The following is a 16,945-nucleotide window of genomic DNA, read 5'->3' on the forward strand; positions in this document are numbered from 1 at the left end:
GCAGGTTGGCTAAAGCCAGTGATGTCTCATTGAGTGTGTGCTGCTGGCATAATAATCTAATCTGGACTTTCCCATGGTCCTACCACTGCCTTAGACAGGTAAAATCCTTCTTTGTCTGTCTAAAAGCATTCCAAAAATAACGCTTCTCTAAAACTTTGGTCAAATGTTAAAACTGAATTAAAATGCCAATAGGCATTTTGTTTTCACTCGTGGGACCATGAGTACTGCCTGGAGCCTGTGTGCATCCTCCTCCATACGTCCACCTGGCCATGGGCAGAGACCTGCCGCCTCAAAGCATGCTGGGAAGCTGGATAAGGCTCTGCATGGTTCCAATCTAAAATCTCATTTAGAGTACAATTAAAATCCCAACCAATAAAAACATAATTTAATGACCACGGGAGCATAGAAATTCATAAAAACAAGGTTAAAATGATCAAAAGCAGCCCGTATTAAAAGACATCTTCCCTGAATGACATGTTCTGTGTCTACAGATTTGGGAGTACGTCTACTGGAAAATCGGATGCCTTTGTTGTGCCGTGACCCCTCTCCATTCCCTTTTCCAGTCTGCCGTGTTATTACTATCGCTGTGGGTTTCCTGCACAAATAGGACATTTAATTGCTTTAGTTTGGCTGTTTCGTATAGTATTGCTCTTTTTATAGCCTCTCTAGCCCCATTCAAATTTAGGGACCCGATTTTAAAATTATTCATGAAAGAGAGGGTTGTAGATGCTGCTGTGGTCAGACACCCAGCTCTCGCTCTCGCTGCCGTCTGAGCCCAGGCCTCCCCCCGCACTCAGCCTGCCCGCCTGCTTACAGGCCTTAGCAGCGGCCTCCACGCTTACCCTCCTCTTGGGGACCTTCTTAGCTTTGAAGGACCATGAAGAGCTGCCTGCGGTGCGACACGACGTTTTCTAATAAGGGAGACTTACATCCAGAAAACATCTTCTTAATGGGAGACACCACCTTCCCGTGTCTGGGCAGCTCTCTGCTCAGACACTCGTCGCTGAAAGGTGGAACATCAGACAGAGTTACCTTGGCGGTAGGCTGAGTCAGAGGCGTCACCTGCACAAACAGCCCGTCCACCGCGATGCCCGCCTGCACCAGCCGGTGAGCCTGCTCCACCTTCTCCACAAACAGAACCACGGCTCCGTTCATCCTGGCTGTGATGAGTCCATATGCTTCCAAGAAATACAGTACAAATACAATAAGTGCTGAATTCATACGCTCCTCATGTGTTTTCATTTCTATAATGATTCGGACCCCCTCATTTTAGTCACTTACTTAAAGTAGCAACTAATTCACTCAATCCTTGTTCCTCTGATATCTTAAAGCAAGTGACTGTCTGGTGGTGATTTTATTCACTGTATGTACCCTTGTCTTAATGTAAGAGGTATGTGGACAGTGGTGAGGGTGTAGGGTCGTCTCAGGGCGTGACACGCGCACAGAGAGACCCTGTGACTCCATGGGCAGTGTGCCTGACAGATATTCACACCGTCACGGTAACTGTGTACATGTGGTATTTATTCGCAGAACTTCCTGTACGGGGATGTAGCTCAGTGGTAGAGCGCATGCTTTGCATGTATGAGGCCCCGGGTTCAATCCCCGGCATCTCCATTTTCAAGATGAAAGGTCTCATCTACAGTGGCGTCAGTCAATCGTTTAACATGACGACATGACAGAGAATTGAACGTCTTACAGAACGGTAGTGTGCTACTGTTACAGAAGCAGCATGTCAGTATCTCATTTTTTGGGGAGAAAAAAAAATGAGGACACAGAGAAAGAAGACACCATAGTAACAGTGATATGTGGAGACAAACTGTCCTCCATGTTTATTTGCATTTCTGTCTGCTCACGTCTACCAAACAACAACAACAAAAAAAAAACGTCATATTTCTTTCACCTTGATAGGTTTATGTCTTTGATGGAGTGCAGATTTTTCTTTATTCAAATACTTGTATTTGTACCTGCAGCATACACTGCTGATGCACAGCATTTGACGCAGGTCTTGCTCAGGCCTTCGTTCACTGTGATAAAGGATATTTAAACCTGCAACGTGTTCACCGCAGGTAAGCTGCGGTTCTTTTTGAAAAGGCGTCAGAGGCCCTCTAACCCATGTCAACGCATACTTAGGTGACATTTCAGTAGTTGTAACCTTTACGTCTCATTCAGCTGCTTTTTGTAAATCAGTCACAGTGGAAGCTGTTCATAGCGGGTGAGAGTAAAGTGTGTGTCAAGAAATATGTATTGATGTAGAACCTAACGGCTCTTTTTTCTATGGCCATAGTTTAGAAAATGGGGTTTTAACTTTTTTTCATCCACGAGTATGTATAACCTAACATTTTTAATGACGGTCTTTATGTTTTTTGTTAGTTTTTTTTACAAATTGTACCCTGGTTCTTTGTCAACTGCAGTCTGTGTTTTCGATACTTATCCTGACTTTCTAAGACATGACCTCTTTTAAAATTTGTTTTTCTGCACTGGAAAAAAAAACAAAAAAAAAAAACATTCACACTTCAGATCACTGTCATTTCCATTTAGATTCAACACTTTGCCTTCACTGGTGCAGGTGAATGTGACCTTATCACAAAAGATTAGAACAAATCAAACAATAATTTATCTAAATAAGATCTGATCAATTGGCTATGGATTGATATAACAAACAGGTAAATTGTGACATGTGGCAGTAACCAGTACAGCTCAAAGAAAGAAGAGCTTGTCCGATAGCTGGATGGCCGGCTCCAAGTGCAGGTACTGGCCACACAGGTAAGCCAGTTTGTGGGCGTACTTGCATGGTGCTGGAACACGAATGGTCCCCGGCCAGTTCCAGTACAAATGGCACATCTTGAACGTCAGCCTTGTGAGGGACCAAAGCAAAAATATTAATTGTGTTGGAACAAACCAAACAAGCAGCAACATTAACTCTCTGAACCCTGCAACCTGCCAGCAGGTATGAAAAGCACATTATCTTTACAAAAATCACCAGAATTACACCATTTATCATTACCAGAAACTAAGAAACAGAAGTTATCATTGGATTCTCACATTTCTGAAGGTACTTGAACAGATTGCACCAGTAATTGTAATTGTAATCAGAATGATGCTTGGTGCTTATCAATACCTTTGCAAATGGTCTGGTGTGAGGTTTGCTGTGTTGTACAAAGAGATGTAGTGTGTGGGAAATCCACAGCCGTGACGAATGTGATGTGCCAGCAGATAGAAGTCCACCCTGAATGAAAAAACAGAAAAAACTTTAGCCAACAGCAAATACACTAAGTCTTTGATGGTTTCCTCATCAAAGTGCAGATATATATGATGTTAGCACGTTGCGAAAACCCCCCAAACAAACAACCTACTAAAACAGGACCATTCTGCGCAAGAGATAATCCTCGCTCACCTTTTACCAGAGCTGAGTGTTTAACGTCAGCTTTCAATGCATTTCGTTGGACCATCCAATACATGAAAGGCAAGCTCCAGGTAGAACAATTTGTAGCATCATGCTAATTTTACTGCTGCTGTGATCAAGAGCATCTAATGACAACTTATTGACTTGAATAAACTGGGACTGACCAGTGTTTCTGAGTGAGGGTGTGATCCAGAACAGTTCCAGGTGCAGGTGTGCCAACATGATTTTCAATGCAGGAGTAGAGGGTGGTGCTGATGCGCTTTTGGACCACAATGAAGACCAGCTTCGGCTCATAGTTGGGGAAATTCTCAAAGCTTTTCATCAACTGTGGGATCTCGTACTGCTCCACCATCGTCAGCTGACTGTCTGACACACCGTCCCGATACACCACAATCTTCTCTGGCAAGCTGTGGTTTACCTGCACAGGAGAGCACACACAAAGGCCAGTGGTTTATGTAGGTTATGGTGTGGAGCGTGTGGAGAGGCTGAACCAGCTGAGAGAAACAGAGAAGACAGAGGAGGGAAGGTCTGTCCCCGTCATCTGTGTGTCTTGGCTCAAAGGACTGGGTGTGGTTTAGAGAGAAGGGGGCATGGATTACAAGACGTTTTATGTACAGCATGCTGGTAGCATTTACCTCGTAGTACTTCTGCAGTGCAGCCAGAAAGCAAACTCTGAAGCCACCGATCATTTCCTCAGAGGGTGTCTGAAAAGTTACTCTGGAGTACCAGCGGGTCAGCGAGCTGGAGAAGAAAAAAACAAATGCACTACTACTGAGATTAAATTGTTACTATTACCACAGATCTTGCATGACAAAAGGTGAAATACACAGTTTCTCCGTACAGCATTTTTAGCATTCATCTGTAGACTGAACCTGTTTATTTTTGGGATGTTCAAGTAGACTTTCTGCAGATTTAACCTTAAAATAAAAGACTCAACGCTCTGTGTTGGCAATAATGTGAAAGTTGGACAAGTAGGCAGGAACTGAAATGAATACTAAAACATTGGACTTTGAGCTCCACGTGAATCCATTATGAGCCATTACAAATAACCAACAGGTGGTGAAAAGTTTACCTGTTCATACTTGCGACAAAGCCCATGACTGACTGACGCGCTCTGCTGGTGTCATGGTGCACATCAACTCCAACCACCATCAAGTGTTTCTGTTCAAGTCAGACAGACGTTCATTATTTCCCTATTGACTGCAGTCATGTTAAAACTTCTTATTTTCACAAGAACAAATCTCTGTAATGCTGTTCCAATAACACTGTGGTATCAATTTTCCTTTGAATAAGATTTGTTTTTAGAAGCTATTGTTAATTCAGCATAATATGTGATGCGATCTGGGAAAACCCGTCGGATGTCGCGCTGGCACTTTTCCGGGAAAATGTGAAAATAGGTCCAAAGTCAAAATATTGGTGAAATTGGGTTTTCATTAAATTATGATTTTACAACATCTTGTCTATCATTCCTGAAAATATCTCATTATATTTTGATTGTTTAATATGTTAAAAATGTTATTTAAATTAGGCACGCTGTTTGTCGTTATCTCCTACGAATGAAAAACGAACAGCGCATGAAATCCGCCCCTAACGTGTTAAGCCTGGTTTATGCTTCTGCGTCGCGTCGACGGCGTAGGTACGTGAACGTCGAGGACTGTGATTGGTCCGCTCAGAACGTAATTTCCGGTTCAGTCGCAGCCCTATGGTCGCAGCACAACAACACCGCCATTTTCAAAGTTTCTGTGGTGAGAGCTACAAGAAAAAATGGACCAAGCCGAAGAAAGAATTATCGAGGACCGGAAGAAAACCAAGGAATCCGACAAGAGCCCCCCGAAACCATACAAAGACACAGCCACACCCCCCTAGCAGCTTGGCGGTGAATTGCAGAGCAACGCGTTCCCTCGACGCAGAACTATGAATGCTCAGTGACGGCGTCGGGTGTACGCCATAGGTACGGCGTCGCCGCGACGCAGAAGCATAAACCAGGCTTTAGTCTACATAGCCTCCGAAGACGGTTTATCTATTGTGATGTTGTCGTGAATTATTATTGACCGTGTCGCTGACAATTCGCGACAACGTCACAATTTGTGGGACGTGTGAAAAATAATGGAAATGCGTGACTGTCCCACACAAAGCGGGACATCAGGTCACCCTAATCATCAAAACATTATTTTGACACCTCAGTCAGATGCTACGAGATACACAGAGAGAGATGTCAAAGCTTCAGAGATGGAGAGAGTTTGAGGGAGCTGGTCATGTTCAGATTTAGAATCCGTGTCTTTAAACCTGTTTTTCTCAAAATTCCGCTGATCAGCTGACTTTGAGTGATCATGACACTTGAGGCAAACCAGATATAAAAATAATGAAAACAGCTTTGAAAAGAGCTTGAAATAAGCTTCTAGGTGATATTAAAATCTCCAAAAGGTAAAATTTTGACATGTGACTGGTTTTCCCAGATCATATGACATATTGCAGTACCTATCACATCATTGGTCAGGAAAATCACAATTAAGATACTTTTCCCCAAACCGTCCACAGCCCCAGTAGATAAGGAGCTTCTTCCTGTTCTTGTCAGACATGATACTCACCAGAGGGACACTGACAGTCCACAGCTCTCCTCCTAACTTGCTGTTCATCTGCAGGAGTATCTTTTGGGCAACACTCCTTAACTTCTGTTGCTGGGAAATTGTCCGCACATTGATGGCCTGATGACAGAGACATCAAAAAAGACACAAACCTTGACTTTGAACTGTGAGAAAATGCTTTCATAAAATAAATCATTTTGTCAGCAGTTCCAAACTAAACTCTTTCCCTCTAATTCTAAAACCACCTGTGCAGAAACACTCGACCAACACTACAAACCTGGGACGGGATGGGACTTTTCACACAGCAGAGCTTCTTGATGGCACTGTAGAGATCGTCTCTGTTGCCGACCACGATGCACACTACAAGCTGCATTTTGGGCTGTAAACAGAGGAGAAATGAAAACTTACACAGGTTGGAATTGATTGCATTGTGAGCTTGGTTCAATGGTACCACCAGAGCACACGGTCAAACCTGTGCTGTTTAAACTAAACTGTGCTAAAAATCACAGCATTCAATAGCGTTAACAAAGAAAGATGGGTAATATAAAAAGCATCTTGTAAATGTAGTCATATTTTTCCAGGGAGTTGCCTGAAAAACTTATTAGCAGAAATATAAATGCAGGTTGCAGTTAATGGGCTTAAAAAATAGAAAATCATTCAGGGCCAGCTTGGAACTACCGCCAGTCATTTTGCTGTCTTGTTTCTGCAGCAACCACTGCAACACAGTTAAAAATAGAGACAGAACAAAAGTGTTTAGATGCCAGCAACGATACCACAACTGCTTTTTAGTCACAGCAACAGATATTTAGCCACATGGATTGTTATTTGTGAATGCAGGGAGAAGGACATTTACACAGAACATTTCTAAACACCAATGAATTAATATATAACTATTGCACAAATATTTGAGAAGGTGATGTCAGATGCTCTTTATATAGAGCAAAATATTGTATAGCTCACATACCTCTGTGGCTCAGAGCAGCTTTACGTCAGTGCAATGCCAACCATATTCTGAGACAACATATCAAACAGCAGGAAGGCTGGCACTTGTTCATATGTGTGCTGCTCTTGCACTGTGAGACATCTAGTTGAAATCAGCTTCAACTCCATGATCAACATCTTGATGCTACATTTTAAACTGAACATCAGTTTTCCACAAATAGGTGACAGCACCAACATGACATGATTTTTCAGTCGATTAGTACAGGAAGTGAATCCTCCGCTTCAGCTGTCACCCACACACAAGTTAGCAGGTAAGGCTACAATACACCGTCACTTGATAAAAGCATGCAGAGCCTGACAAGCATTTTAAATCTTATGTCATACCTTACTGGTGAGCTCAGAGTGGATGCTCTTGATGTAAGTCTCAGTGCGATCATTCCTCAGCTCCACACAAGTGGGGCGCTCTAGTCGCATCCCAATAGGCCCAGCCACCTTGTTAAAAGTGGAAACCAGCTGCTCAACCTGCTCTGCACAGCGGTGGGGGTAGAAGACGGCCCAGATATTCAGAGGGATCTAAGAGCGAGATGGGGCGAGTTGGTGAGGAAACAAATGAATACAGCAGCCATTCCTGAGGCAGAGTCATAGCAATAACATGTGGTTACACTGTGATGCTAGCGGGGGCCACTGTCACTGCAGACAGTTTAGGAATTAAGCCCTCACCGATCACAGACTGGACAGTGTTGCTGCCTTGCACTCTCAATGATCCAGTTCAGAACATCTGTTTATGAAAAATGAGGAGGAGCACCAGAGATTTCTCTCAAACACTCACAGAGCTGATTGAAGCCTCCTTAACAATCTCTCTGGACCAGGACACATCAGCACCAGTGGCAAAGGATGAAGACTGCAGACAGATGGTTTCAACAGGCAGAGTTCTACCTTTAATCTGCAAGAGAGGACATCAATACACAATATACTGTCAAAATAAAAGAGAGTCTGGGGACAAGAAAAAAAATGCACCGGGAAAACATGGAGAATAAAAAGCAAGAGCAAAATGAAAAAGACCACCACATATCAACACTACAATCCAGTAGTGCACCTACCAGACAGTCCAGCTGTATCTGAATATTCTACAGATACTGTCAAACTTGATGTTTTTAAACCATGTCCCTCAGAACCAGACTTTCAGTCAGTCCCCTGTTTAATGACAATAACTGGCTCAGACCAGGATGATTAAGTACTGCTTTCAAAGAGAAATTATTTACAATGACTTCAAAAGTGATGACTGTTTCTCTTCTTTTACATTTTGATGCATTTTGTAGACGGTATTGTTGGACTGAAAAGGAGTGTGATATTACACAAACATTGCATTTATCGTATTGAAAACAGCCCACAGACACTTTTACATTACTGTCGTGCCCTGCAAGAAATTGTGAGTTGCACTGATTATGTATGGACGTCAAAAGTGTTTCTTTGAGGTGACACGTAATGCTTAGTATGAAGTATTCAAAGCTGAATTTTTCAGCAGAGCCTTACCATCACGGCTTGTGAGCTGATCTCCAGTCCCCAGCGGCTGAGCTCCTTCAGACTTTCAGGGTTGGTGTTGATGTTCTTCAGGAGCTGTTTTATTGAGTGGGTATGCTGCTCACTGTTCATACTGATGTGCATGTGCAGGTCCTATAAAATACATATTATATTTATTATACAGATGCTTTCAGATCTCTATCTCCTGAAAAGTCTCCTAGTAGTACATTTGAAATTGAAATTAAGGCCTAGTGCACATCCAGTCCTAAACATAAGATTTCACCAATGGATTCATAGTCTATACCAGTAAATCCAGTTATACCAGCTTCTCTCTGGTATGCAGCAATGACGTTATAAAAGTGAATGCTCTAACTCTAATTAAGCTATTATTAGAAACCCACCATGTCTGCTTGATAGCAATCATTTTTATGACATAACATTTCCTAAACCAACACATATTGTCTTCCATATTGTAGGATCAATTTCTAATCGTTGCAGGTGCTTCGTGCTGGTGTTTGAAGGTATGAGAGCAGCCTCTGAGAGGAAGAACATCGTGCTGACACATCAAACGTACCTTCATGGATCTCGTGTCCGTCCTCATTTTCTCAGGGATTCCCGTCATGAAGGACAGCTCTGGTACTAAAAGGATCTCTCCAGTGATGATTTGCTGCAATAAATAAATATTTTCTGTTCACAGCTAAAATTTCTCATAATCTCTTCTTTGTGTCCTTATTAGTAGATCGTTCAAGCAATGGCAGAGTGCCTGTCATATGGGAAAATATGGGACAGCTTGATATGATATTTTGTGCAATTTCCTGCTTTTAAAGTCCTGACACGTCTGCACTGCAGGACTTATTGTAGCCACAAAGTGGCAATCTGATGCAAGGATTCAGGTCATGTCAGCTGAGTGGTCCACTGTCAAGAGCTTTAGTTTCAATAAAAGAAATAAAGCTGACTGCGTGTCAGACTCACTGTGTTTATTACTATGTTCAAATAACTGATGCTGAGGCGAGGTTTTACCTTCCCTCCTGGCTTGGACCTCTCCTTTGGCCGATGCATCAGCAGAGGCTGGTCCAGCTCTTTGATTGCAATCCCATAGTTCTTGCTGTCAAAATGCAAAAGCAATTCAGTGACAATAACAAAGTGCTTAAATGAGAAGACAAAACTCTAACAGCCAGATACCATAAAGATTTCCAGTGCTGCTCTGAAACTCTCACCATTTCAGTGATCAAACACACAAAAATATCTCACTCGTGATGAGTTCATGAACAGAGCAGACTCACCTGTAGTATTCCACAAAGGTAATTTTTGTGCCATCCATCAAAGTGAAGGTGTCTTTTGGTGACTTGTTCCACTCAATGGCATCAATGCGGTAGGTGCGGTTGTTGTAGCGGGTGATGACAATGTTGCCAATGAGTTCTTTGATGCATTCGTCTTGGAAGTTCTCATTGCTCTGTTGGTACAGCATGTTCCTGGTAGACAGCAGGGGCAAAAGGTCAGTTTTCTCTTTTCTGTTTAAACTGAAGAGAAAAACTACAGAAAGATTATTTCAACTGCAACAGATAAACTGCAACAGACTGTTGCATTTGGCAATTCACTGCCCATTGCACATTGCAAATAGTTTGCACTGTTTAACTGTTACAATCCAGCAGATGGTGGTAATGCAACATTTTTGGGTGCCCACTCCCATAAAGCTCAACAGAAGCAACTGTCATTGTTCATCAATACACATTTCTCATCTACAGGCATTTCTTGTTGACACATTTGATCCAGTGAAGTAACATACTGTGAGAGATGTCCAAAAAACTACGACATTAGGCAGTTATGTCATAACTTCTACATCCCCATCAGCTCTCCCGTTCCCTATGCTGCCGACGAGGACCAGTCTGCCGTTAAACCACAGACGAAGAGAAACAACAGCCCCGCCACCGCCTCAAAGAAACGGCAGTCGCACTGAACAGACTGACACATAACTCAGTCGCTCCCGAAGCGATCTCAAGGAAGAGGTTTTTGTCCAAGCAGAGACACGATTATGATAGTCTGTTACTGTAAGCTTCACTGGGGTTTCACTATATTGTGAAATATTTGTAAGCTGCTGTTGATTTACTGTGAACTCACATGACATCCAGCACAGAGTCATTCCTCAAGACTTTGTGAGAGACATCCACACACAGGTACAGGCCTCCATCTGTGCGCTTGATACAGGCTGAATAGCCTGGCCACACTTGCAGCCTACATGAACAGAAAAATATAATAATGAGCTGCCATGATGTTCCAGGCGTCGGCCCTCTGACTTAACAGCTCAATACTAACCGATGCTTTCCAAGAATGACGGCACTTTCTGGATCGTAATGATTTCGACCCACCGGCTTCAGTCCAATGACTTTCATTACCCTTGAAAAACAAGAACACTGGGTCATGTCCTGTCATTGGACCATCCTAATAGTAGCATATGATAGTAGAATAATGTGGTAAATAATTAAGGCTTAAGGCTACTCAGCGGCCACAATGCAAGACAATGAAGAGGACATTCACTTATTTGTCAAAGCACAAATGACATAAAAGCAACAACAGCAGACTTGATGAATACCAAAGAAAGAAAAGGGTCCTTCAACTTCAGAAAAATATCTCAAATTATATCAAAGTCATGTCAACGTTTGAGAGTGGATGAACGGCAATTACAGCATTTCTTAGTCTGACAGATTCACCAGAAGAAAATGTCCTTCGTCTTACTGTGTGAGTTTTGTGTGGTTTCTACTGTGTCTGCAGTCTGACACGTGTTTGTTTGATAATCTATGCACAACGTAAAACTGAAGTGCTCCAACTAAGCAGTGTAGGAACCTTCAAAATCAAACAAACAATAACCTTTTGAGAACCACATTGTAGAACGGGAGGCAGAGGTCCGAGTTGGGCTGCAGAATCTTTGTCATCTGGATTTTGATTTGTATTTCCTCATTATCAGTCCGTCTCAAACTCTTGAGAACAACCACCTGCATGTCATCAAAATATTACACAAAAAAAAACAAGCAAAAAGGAATCCAGTGTTAAGTTCAGACTGCACGCTCTACAGTTCTGCACTATGAAAATTCAATACACTTAAAGTGCCAAACAACTCATTGGCAGTTGTTTTAGTGCCTTTATAGGAACTCTGTCAGCTACATACACAATTTAAATCAACTGAAAGACGATTAGACAATTAGCCACACAACTAGTGACTATACCTACATCATTCAGCTTAACAGGCAGGTAGAGTATGGAGCCATCAAAAGCTACTACTTCCCCTGTGGTCGAGCGGTGATCTTTCATCATGCCAAAGCGCACTGCCATCGATTCTACATTTGGACTGAAAGGAGATATTGAAAATACACACGACTTTCAGTCTCAATTACCGGAATCAACTGACAGTGTCCACTCCACAAATCTTTACGTTTCACTGGAAAGGGTGGCTTAAACTCATCATGGAATATGTGATTTCCATCAGCTATATTGTTGAATGGTTGCTAAACAGAGCACAACACATAATTACACATGATACTTACGTGAATGTAACATGGTACTGATAAACAGCTTCATTCTTGCAAAGAATCGGGATGTGGTTTGAGCCAATTGTTACAGGAGCTCCTTTTATTCCAGTCTTATTAAGTGGCTCACTGACCAGAGGAGAATGTACACACACAAAAGATTAATTCAGCACAACACACACGGTCTGTTGCGATGTCATAATGTGTTTACTTCTGTAAAGCTAAAGTGTATAATGGTCCTGAAACAAGCAGATCTCAGAGAGCCAGCACTGATAAGGGCTGACTGATCAAATATACTGTGTTGCCTCACATCTTTAAAATGTTGCACTTGAACACAACACAGACTGCAGTCAAAGGCCTGCTGATAGCCAACATGCACATACTGTATCTTCTGTGCATATTTATGTACAATGAATAAAAGAATGCATCATACGCTCACAATAGATTTACAATGTATCATTTTGCTTTGTTTTGCAAACAAGAAGTGGATGAGTAATGTAATGACAATGCACAAATGAAGCCTCTGATATATTTGACTCCCAGCCTGTTAAAGGGAGCAGGTGATAGTTTGCCCGTGACAAATAATGGCAGCTGGGGGTCAGCTTGATTTATCACGGCCATAAGAGGTAAACACAAAGAGATTCATAAACTTACCAGACGGCTTCCATTTTCAGCTCAATCTTTGCTGGTGCAACAGTGGAAAGGTCCAGCCCTTCTGGAGTGGTGGGCACCAGGGGCTTGGTTCCTTCACATGACTTTCACTTTAGAATCTCACACTTTTTCAGAAATCCTTCTCACTCATACTGACATAAAGTACTCATATGTAAGTAATCGTGTACTGCATTAGACATTTTGAATAGAAAACACACATTGCAATGAAACTGTTCTGTCATTCCACTTTTGGGACGCATATTTTTTTAGAACATCGATGAAAGCTAAATATCCACATTGACCAAGCTAAAGGCAGGATTAGGCGGTTTCCAATGTTTGATACCTTTTAACCTTCCACAAATATCCCAGCCATACTCGGTATGACCAGCTGATTAGAAAACACACTGGAGGACTTTGAGGAGGCCACCAATCGCTGCTATACCATTTCCTGCAACAAGGTGGCCACAATGCACTCCAACTGTGATTTTCCATCTATTGTTTTTCAAATGTTTTTGTCTTCGTTTTATGTGTTTTTATGTGAAGCACTCAGTGCATGTAATTTTATTGTGTAATTTTAGTGTATGCTTTATTGTAAAGCATTTTGAGCTGCATTTGCCATTTTTAAATGGCATTACCATATTACCGCCAAACCTGAGTGAAAGGAAACATTGTATGTGTCATAATGTCTCATGAACTGTCAGAATCATTCATTCATCAGTTTCCCTACCTGTGCTGGAAGTCTGAGCGTGTAGGACTGCTTGTTGCTCAGAGGCTGGAGAAAAGGACTCAAAAGGACCTGGAGAAAAAGAAGGAAGTGGAGGGCATCCTCTTCCAAGCCCAAGCAGAGGCATCGCTGCTCTTCCAAGCCCCACCATCTTGTGAGGGGACAAACCTTGGCCATGGAAACTGTAACAGACCAGGGATGTACATAAGTATTTAAATACTGATGATGGTTGGAATAAATCTGTATCAATCATAGTTCTAAAACGATGAGGGTGCTCTTTACTATGAAAATGAGGAAATCCCCATTCAATAAATACTTGTACGGGATGCATGTCTTTGAAGACTGATCATGTTATATTGATCTAATATTTTTGAGTAACAAGAAGCCTGTGGTGCCCTCAAATGGAAGTTACAAATAATATTTACTGTGGCAAAGTCAAGGCTAACCATTATAAGGAATTGTGCTTAATATCTGTGCACTTTAGTTAAAATCTGCTTTTACATTTACAATGCAATAATTACAACATTCATAAATGTGCAATGTGCAGTGTTTTTTGAAACTTGTTTTAGAGACGTGTTGATTCCATGTCAGTCAATACACTGGATCCTCTGACACCAACCTGCTGCCTCTCCCCATCACATCTTCAGGTTGGTTGACGCTCTCTGGGCTGCTGATGACACCTGACGGGGCACCTTGCAGCTTCACATCTCCCAAATCACCAGCTGGTCCTCTTCCTGTAACAAAATCTAAAAACTCAGTTCTGGTTCTTCTGCATGGAACATCAACCACATCTAACAATTGTACCTGTAACATTGTTTTGTCTACATTGTCAGAGCAGCATATGACATGTTTTCATATGCAAAGCTATCTGTGTCTATCTGTATAATTAGACATTATTAATGTGCAGTAGCTAACAACTATTAATAAAACAGTAATTGGTTGCAGCCTTATTCAGTTCGGTCTCAGAAAATCCAAGTTTTCAATACACACCTACTGGCATTCTTCCTCTTCCCCATGAGGTCACTGATGGCTCAATGCCCATTCCTCGAAACATTGACACCAGCACTGATGTTTCACCATGGGTAGGCATATCAACCTGTAAGCAGACAAAAACCTTAGCAGCTCTTGTCGGGCAGTAGTATTTTTAAAAGTAAAACAAATTTCATGCACGTATAGACACATAAGTAGTTCCCACCTTTTTTGGAACAGAGGCTTCTTCTGTTCGGGGTTGCATTGCGGTTTCACATTCAGGTGTCTGCCTGTGCTGTGGCTCCAGACTAGGCAGGACTGCACCTCTTGCCACCCCTACCTTTGGTTCAGCTGCTGGGAAGAAAAGCCCTCTGGCTCGCCCAACTCCATCACCAGGCTGCGCCAGCAGCCCTCTCGCTCGTCCAACCACAGGTTCAGCAATGGGTGAAGTTGCTCCTCGTCCTTGTGGGGTATCACCAGGAGTGGGGAAACCTCTGGCTCGTCCTACACCAGGCCCCTCTGTAGAGAGCAGCAGCCCTCTACTTCGTCCTACAGCCGGCTCCTGAGGCTGCAGTGCTCTCCCGCGTCCCAACCATGGAACGCTGGTCATACTGCTGAGATCTGGAGGCGCGTTCGGATCCATTCAGCCACCTGCTGACATTACAAATTGACACAACAATGGGTTGACTTCAGGGAGGAATCCACGGGATGAAAGTGTCATTAATCAGATGATACCAAAGGAAATGATGCATGGCAAGGTCAGTCTATGTCAGGTGGCATGGGTTGTTACCTGACGTTACTGAACTTAAACTGATCAGGTAAAGCTTCAATAACACTATTATTTCAGCTCTCAGTATCACAATAAATCACCTGTGTCTCACCAGGAAACACCGTGGCTGTGTCCAAAATGGCAACCTCACTATTTCGTGGAGTTGCCATTTTATAGTGCTGTCTGAATATACCGTATAGTGACCTGTTGTACAAATTTAAGTAATTTTCAGTTTAACTTTTGATGACATTTTGAAGTTTGTTTACCATTTTCCTAGCTATGTAATTAACTGTGAATTTAATGCGTATACATTACACCATTATGGTACAAATGACTGCTGGCAACCCAGCGCTCTAACATTGGCTAACCCTTTTCTGTACAGTACTAGCCTTTGGCAGCAACACTAAGTTAAAACAAAATTTAACTAAGACTAATCTTTTGAAGTCGTAAGTGGCAAAATGAAATTGGATGATGTAAATATTTCTTAGTGATGTGATGTTATATTTTTTAAAGCAGTGGTTCTCAAAACTGATCTGGTTTCGGAACCCACCGTCACCCCTTAATGACAAGCCCCAACCCAAATCTAGGAAAAAAGATGGCACTCGGCGCCATAAAAATCCCCTTCAAAATAAAAGCATATGATCTTTTTGTTAACTTTTTTTTGCCCAGGCAAAGGCCCACTGACCCACAAGACCCACTGAAAACGGGTCCCACCAGTTGAAAAATCTCTGCTCTAGACCAGTGTTTCTCAACCAGTGTCACGACCCACCAGTTGAGAAACACACATCAACCTTAGTCCTCTACACAGATCTCTACAGATACTGGACAGCGAGTAGTGAATGATTTCAAGGTCTCCACCAGAGGTCACGTCGGTCTTACTCAAATACTCAAAGCTACCACTTTGTTGAAAGTACTAACTTAGCTGTGCTTCATTCTTATGTACGTTTACTGACCTGCAGGAACATTAAAACAGCTGCTGTAAGTGAGGAAACGGGTTGTGGAGGGAAAATAAAGAGAGACTTGTTGAGACCCCGTGGCAAATGAGCTAGCTAATGTTACGCTTTGAGCCTACACACGTCAAGTTAGCTTGTAGCTGTCACGTTAATTAGCGACACATGATGACGCATTATTTCACTAGCTTGCCCCTTCCTTCATTAAAGTACTGTAATTTATCCGTTCATTAACTTCCCTTTTTTAACAATAAGCAACTGTGTTGTTAGCATAGCACCACAGCTAACCAAGCTAAAATTAAGTTAGCTAACGTTAGCTTACAAAAACATGTGCTGAAGAAAATCAAGGTTACACAACCGACGGTCGCAACCACTCGAAATTAAATTACAAGCAAAATACTTTCTGAAAACTAAACATTATACTTCAGATTTTTAGCAAACAGGAATACATGTTAATTATTCATTTCTCAGTATGATAACTTACATATTGTGGAGTGATATGTCACCCACCCCTTGAATCTGGGCAAGATTAATCCAACAGACAGTTGATAGATGGTCTACTCCCTCCATCACTCTTATTGGATAATCAGTTTATTCTGCAGCAAGGCATTGGTTTACTGAACCTGTCTATCTCTTATTGTTAATGTACGCGATGCCATTGTTTTGTCGCCCTCTGGTGGTTACAACCTGTGCTCCTCAGGTGTTCAGGTGGTGTTACACAAGATCAACTACTGACTGCTAGAAAATGTGCCTCTGTGCTTCTCTTTTTCAGTACAGAGTGTGACACTAATAAATCATGAACAACGTTCACATTTAAAATACTTGAGACAAAGCTAAAAGTTGTTACTTTGTGATTGTGATTTGTGAGCAGGCAGTCTGTTATATTTTGGGAAATTACTCAAATTCCTTC

At 42.1% G+C, this 16,945-nt stretch overlaps 1 protein-coding gene and 1 non-coding gene across 2 annotated transcripts; one reads left to right on the top strand and one right to left on the bottom strand.

Moving 5' to 3' along the window:
• The first annotated feature begins 1,542 nt into the window (after positions 1 to 1,542).
• On the top strand, positions 1,543 to 1,614 carry trnaa-ugc (transfer RNA alanine (anticodon UGC)). The gene has a single exon. It is a non-coding gene; the product is annotated as a tRNA-Ala (tRNA).
• Positions 1,615 to 1,795: 181 nt separating this feature from the next.
• Positions 1,796 to 14,959, bottom strand: piwil2 (piwi-like RNA-mediated gene silencing 2). The gene is made up of 23 exons (XM_076731878.1): positions 14,543 to 14,959; positions 14,338 to 14,443; positions 13,967 to 14,081; positions 13,351 to 13,529; positions 12,627 to 12,717; positions 11,991 to 12,101; positions 11,677 to 11,794; positions 11,317 to 11,441; positions 10,765 to 10,845; positions 10,570 to 10,683; positions 9,735 to 9,923; positions 9,472 to 9,556; positions 9,026 to 9,118; positions 8,464 to 8,604; positions 7,760 to 7,873; positions 7,315 to 7,503; positions 6,266 to 6,367; positions 5,992 to 6,108; positions 4,476 to 4,564; positions 4,039 to 4,144; positions 3,568 to 3,821; positions 3,119 to 3,226; positions 1,796 to 2,854 (listed from the first exon to the last, which is right to left on the bottom strand). Exons 1-23 carry the CDS (start codon positions 14,957 to 14,959, stop codon positions 2,698 to 2,700), a joined length of 3,201 nt encoding a protein of 1,066 aa, XP_076587993.1. The 3' UTR covers positions 1,796 to 2,697.
• Between the last annotated feature and the right edge of the window lie 1,986 nt (positions 14,960 to 16,945).

Source organism: Chaetodon auriga, chromosome 5, assembly GCF_051107435.1.
Source record: "Chaetodon auriga isolate fChaAug3 chromosome 5, fChaAug3.hap1, whole genome shotgun sequence".
NCBI classification, from domain to species: domain Eukaryota; kingdom Metazoa; phylum Chordata; class Actinopteri; order Chaetodontiformes; family Chaetodontidae; genus Chaetodon; species Chaetodon auriga.

What these genes read in the sequence shown, in the direction of transcription:
- piwil2 (XM_076731878.1), bottom strand. Translation starts at nt 14,959, where the DNA reads ATGGATCCGAACGCGCCTCCAGATCTCAGCAGTATGACCAGCGTTCCA. An exon ending in CGGACACGAGATCCATGAAG is followed by an intron (nt 8,605 to 9,025) that starts GTACGTTTGATG and finishes TGTATTTTATAG; the next exon opens with GACCTGCACATGCACATCAG. An exon ending in ACTCTGAGCTCACCAGTAAG is followed by an intron (nt 6,368 to 7,314) that starts GTATGACATAAG and finishes CTCTGTTTACAG; the next exon opens with CCCAAAATGCAGCTTGTAGT.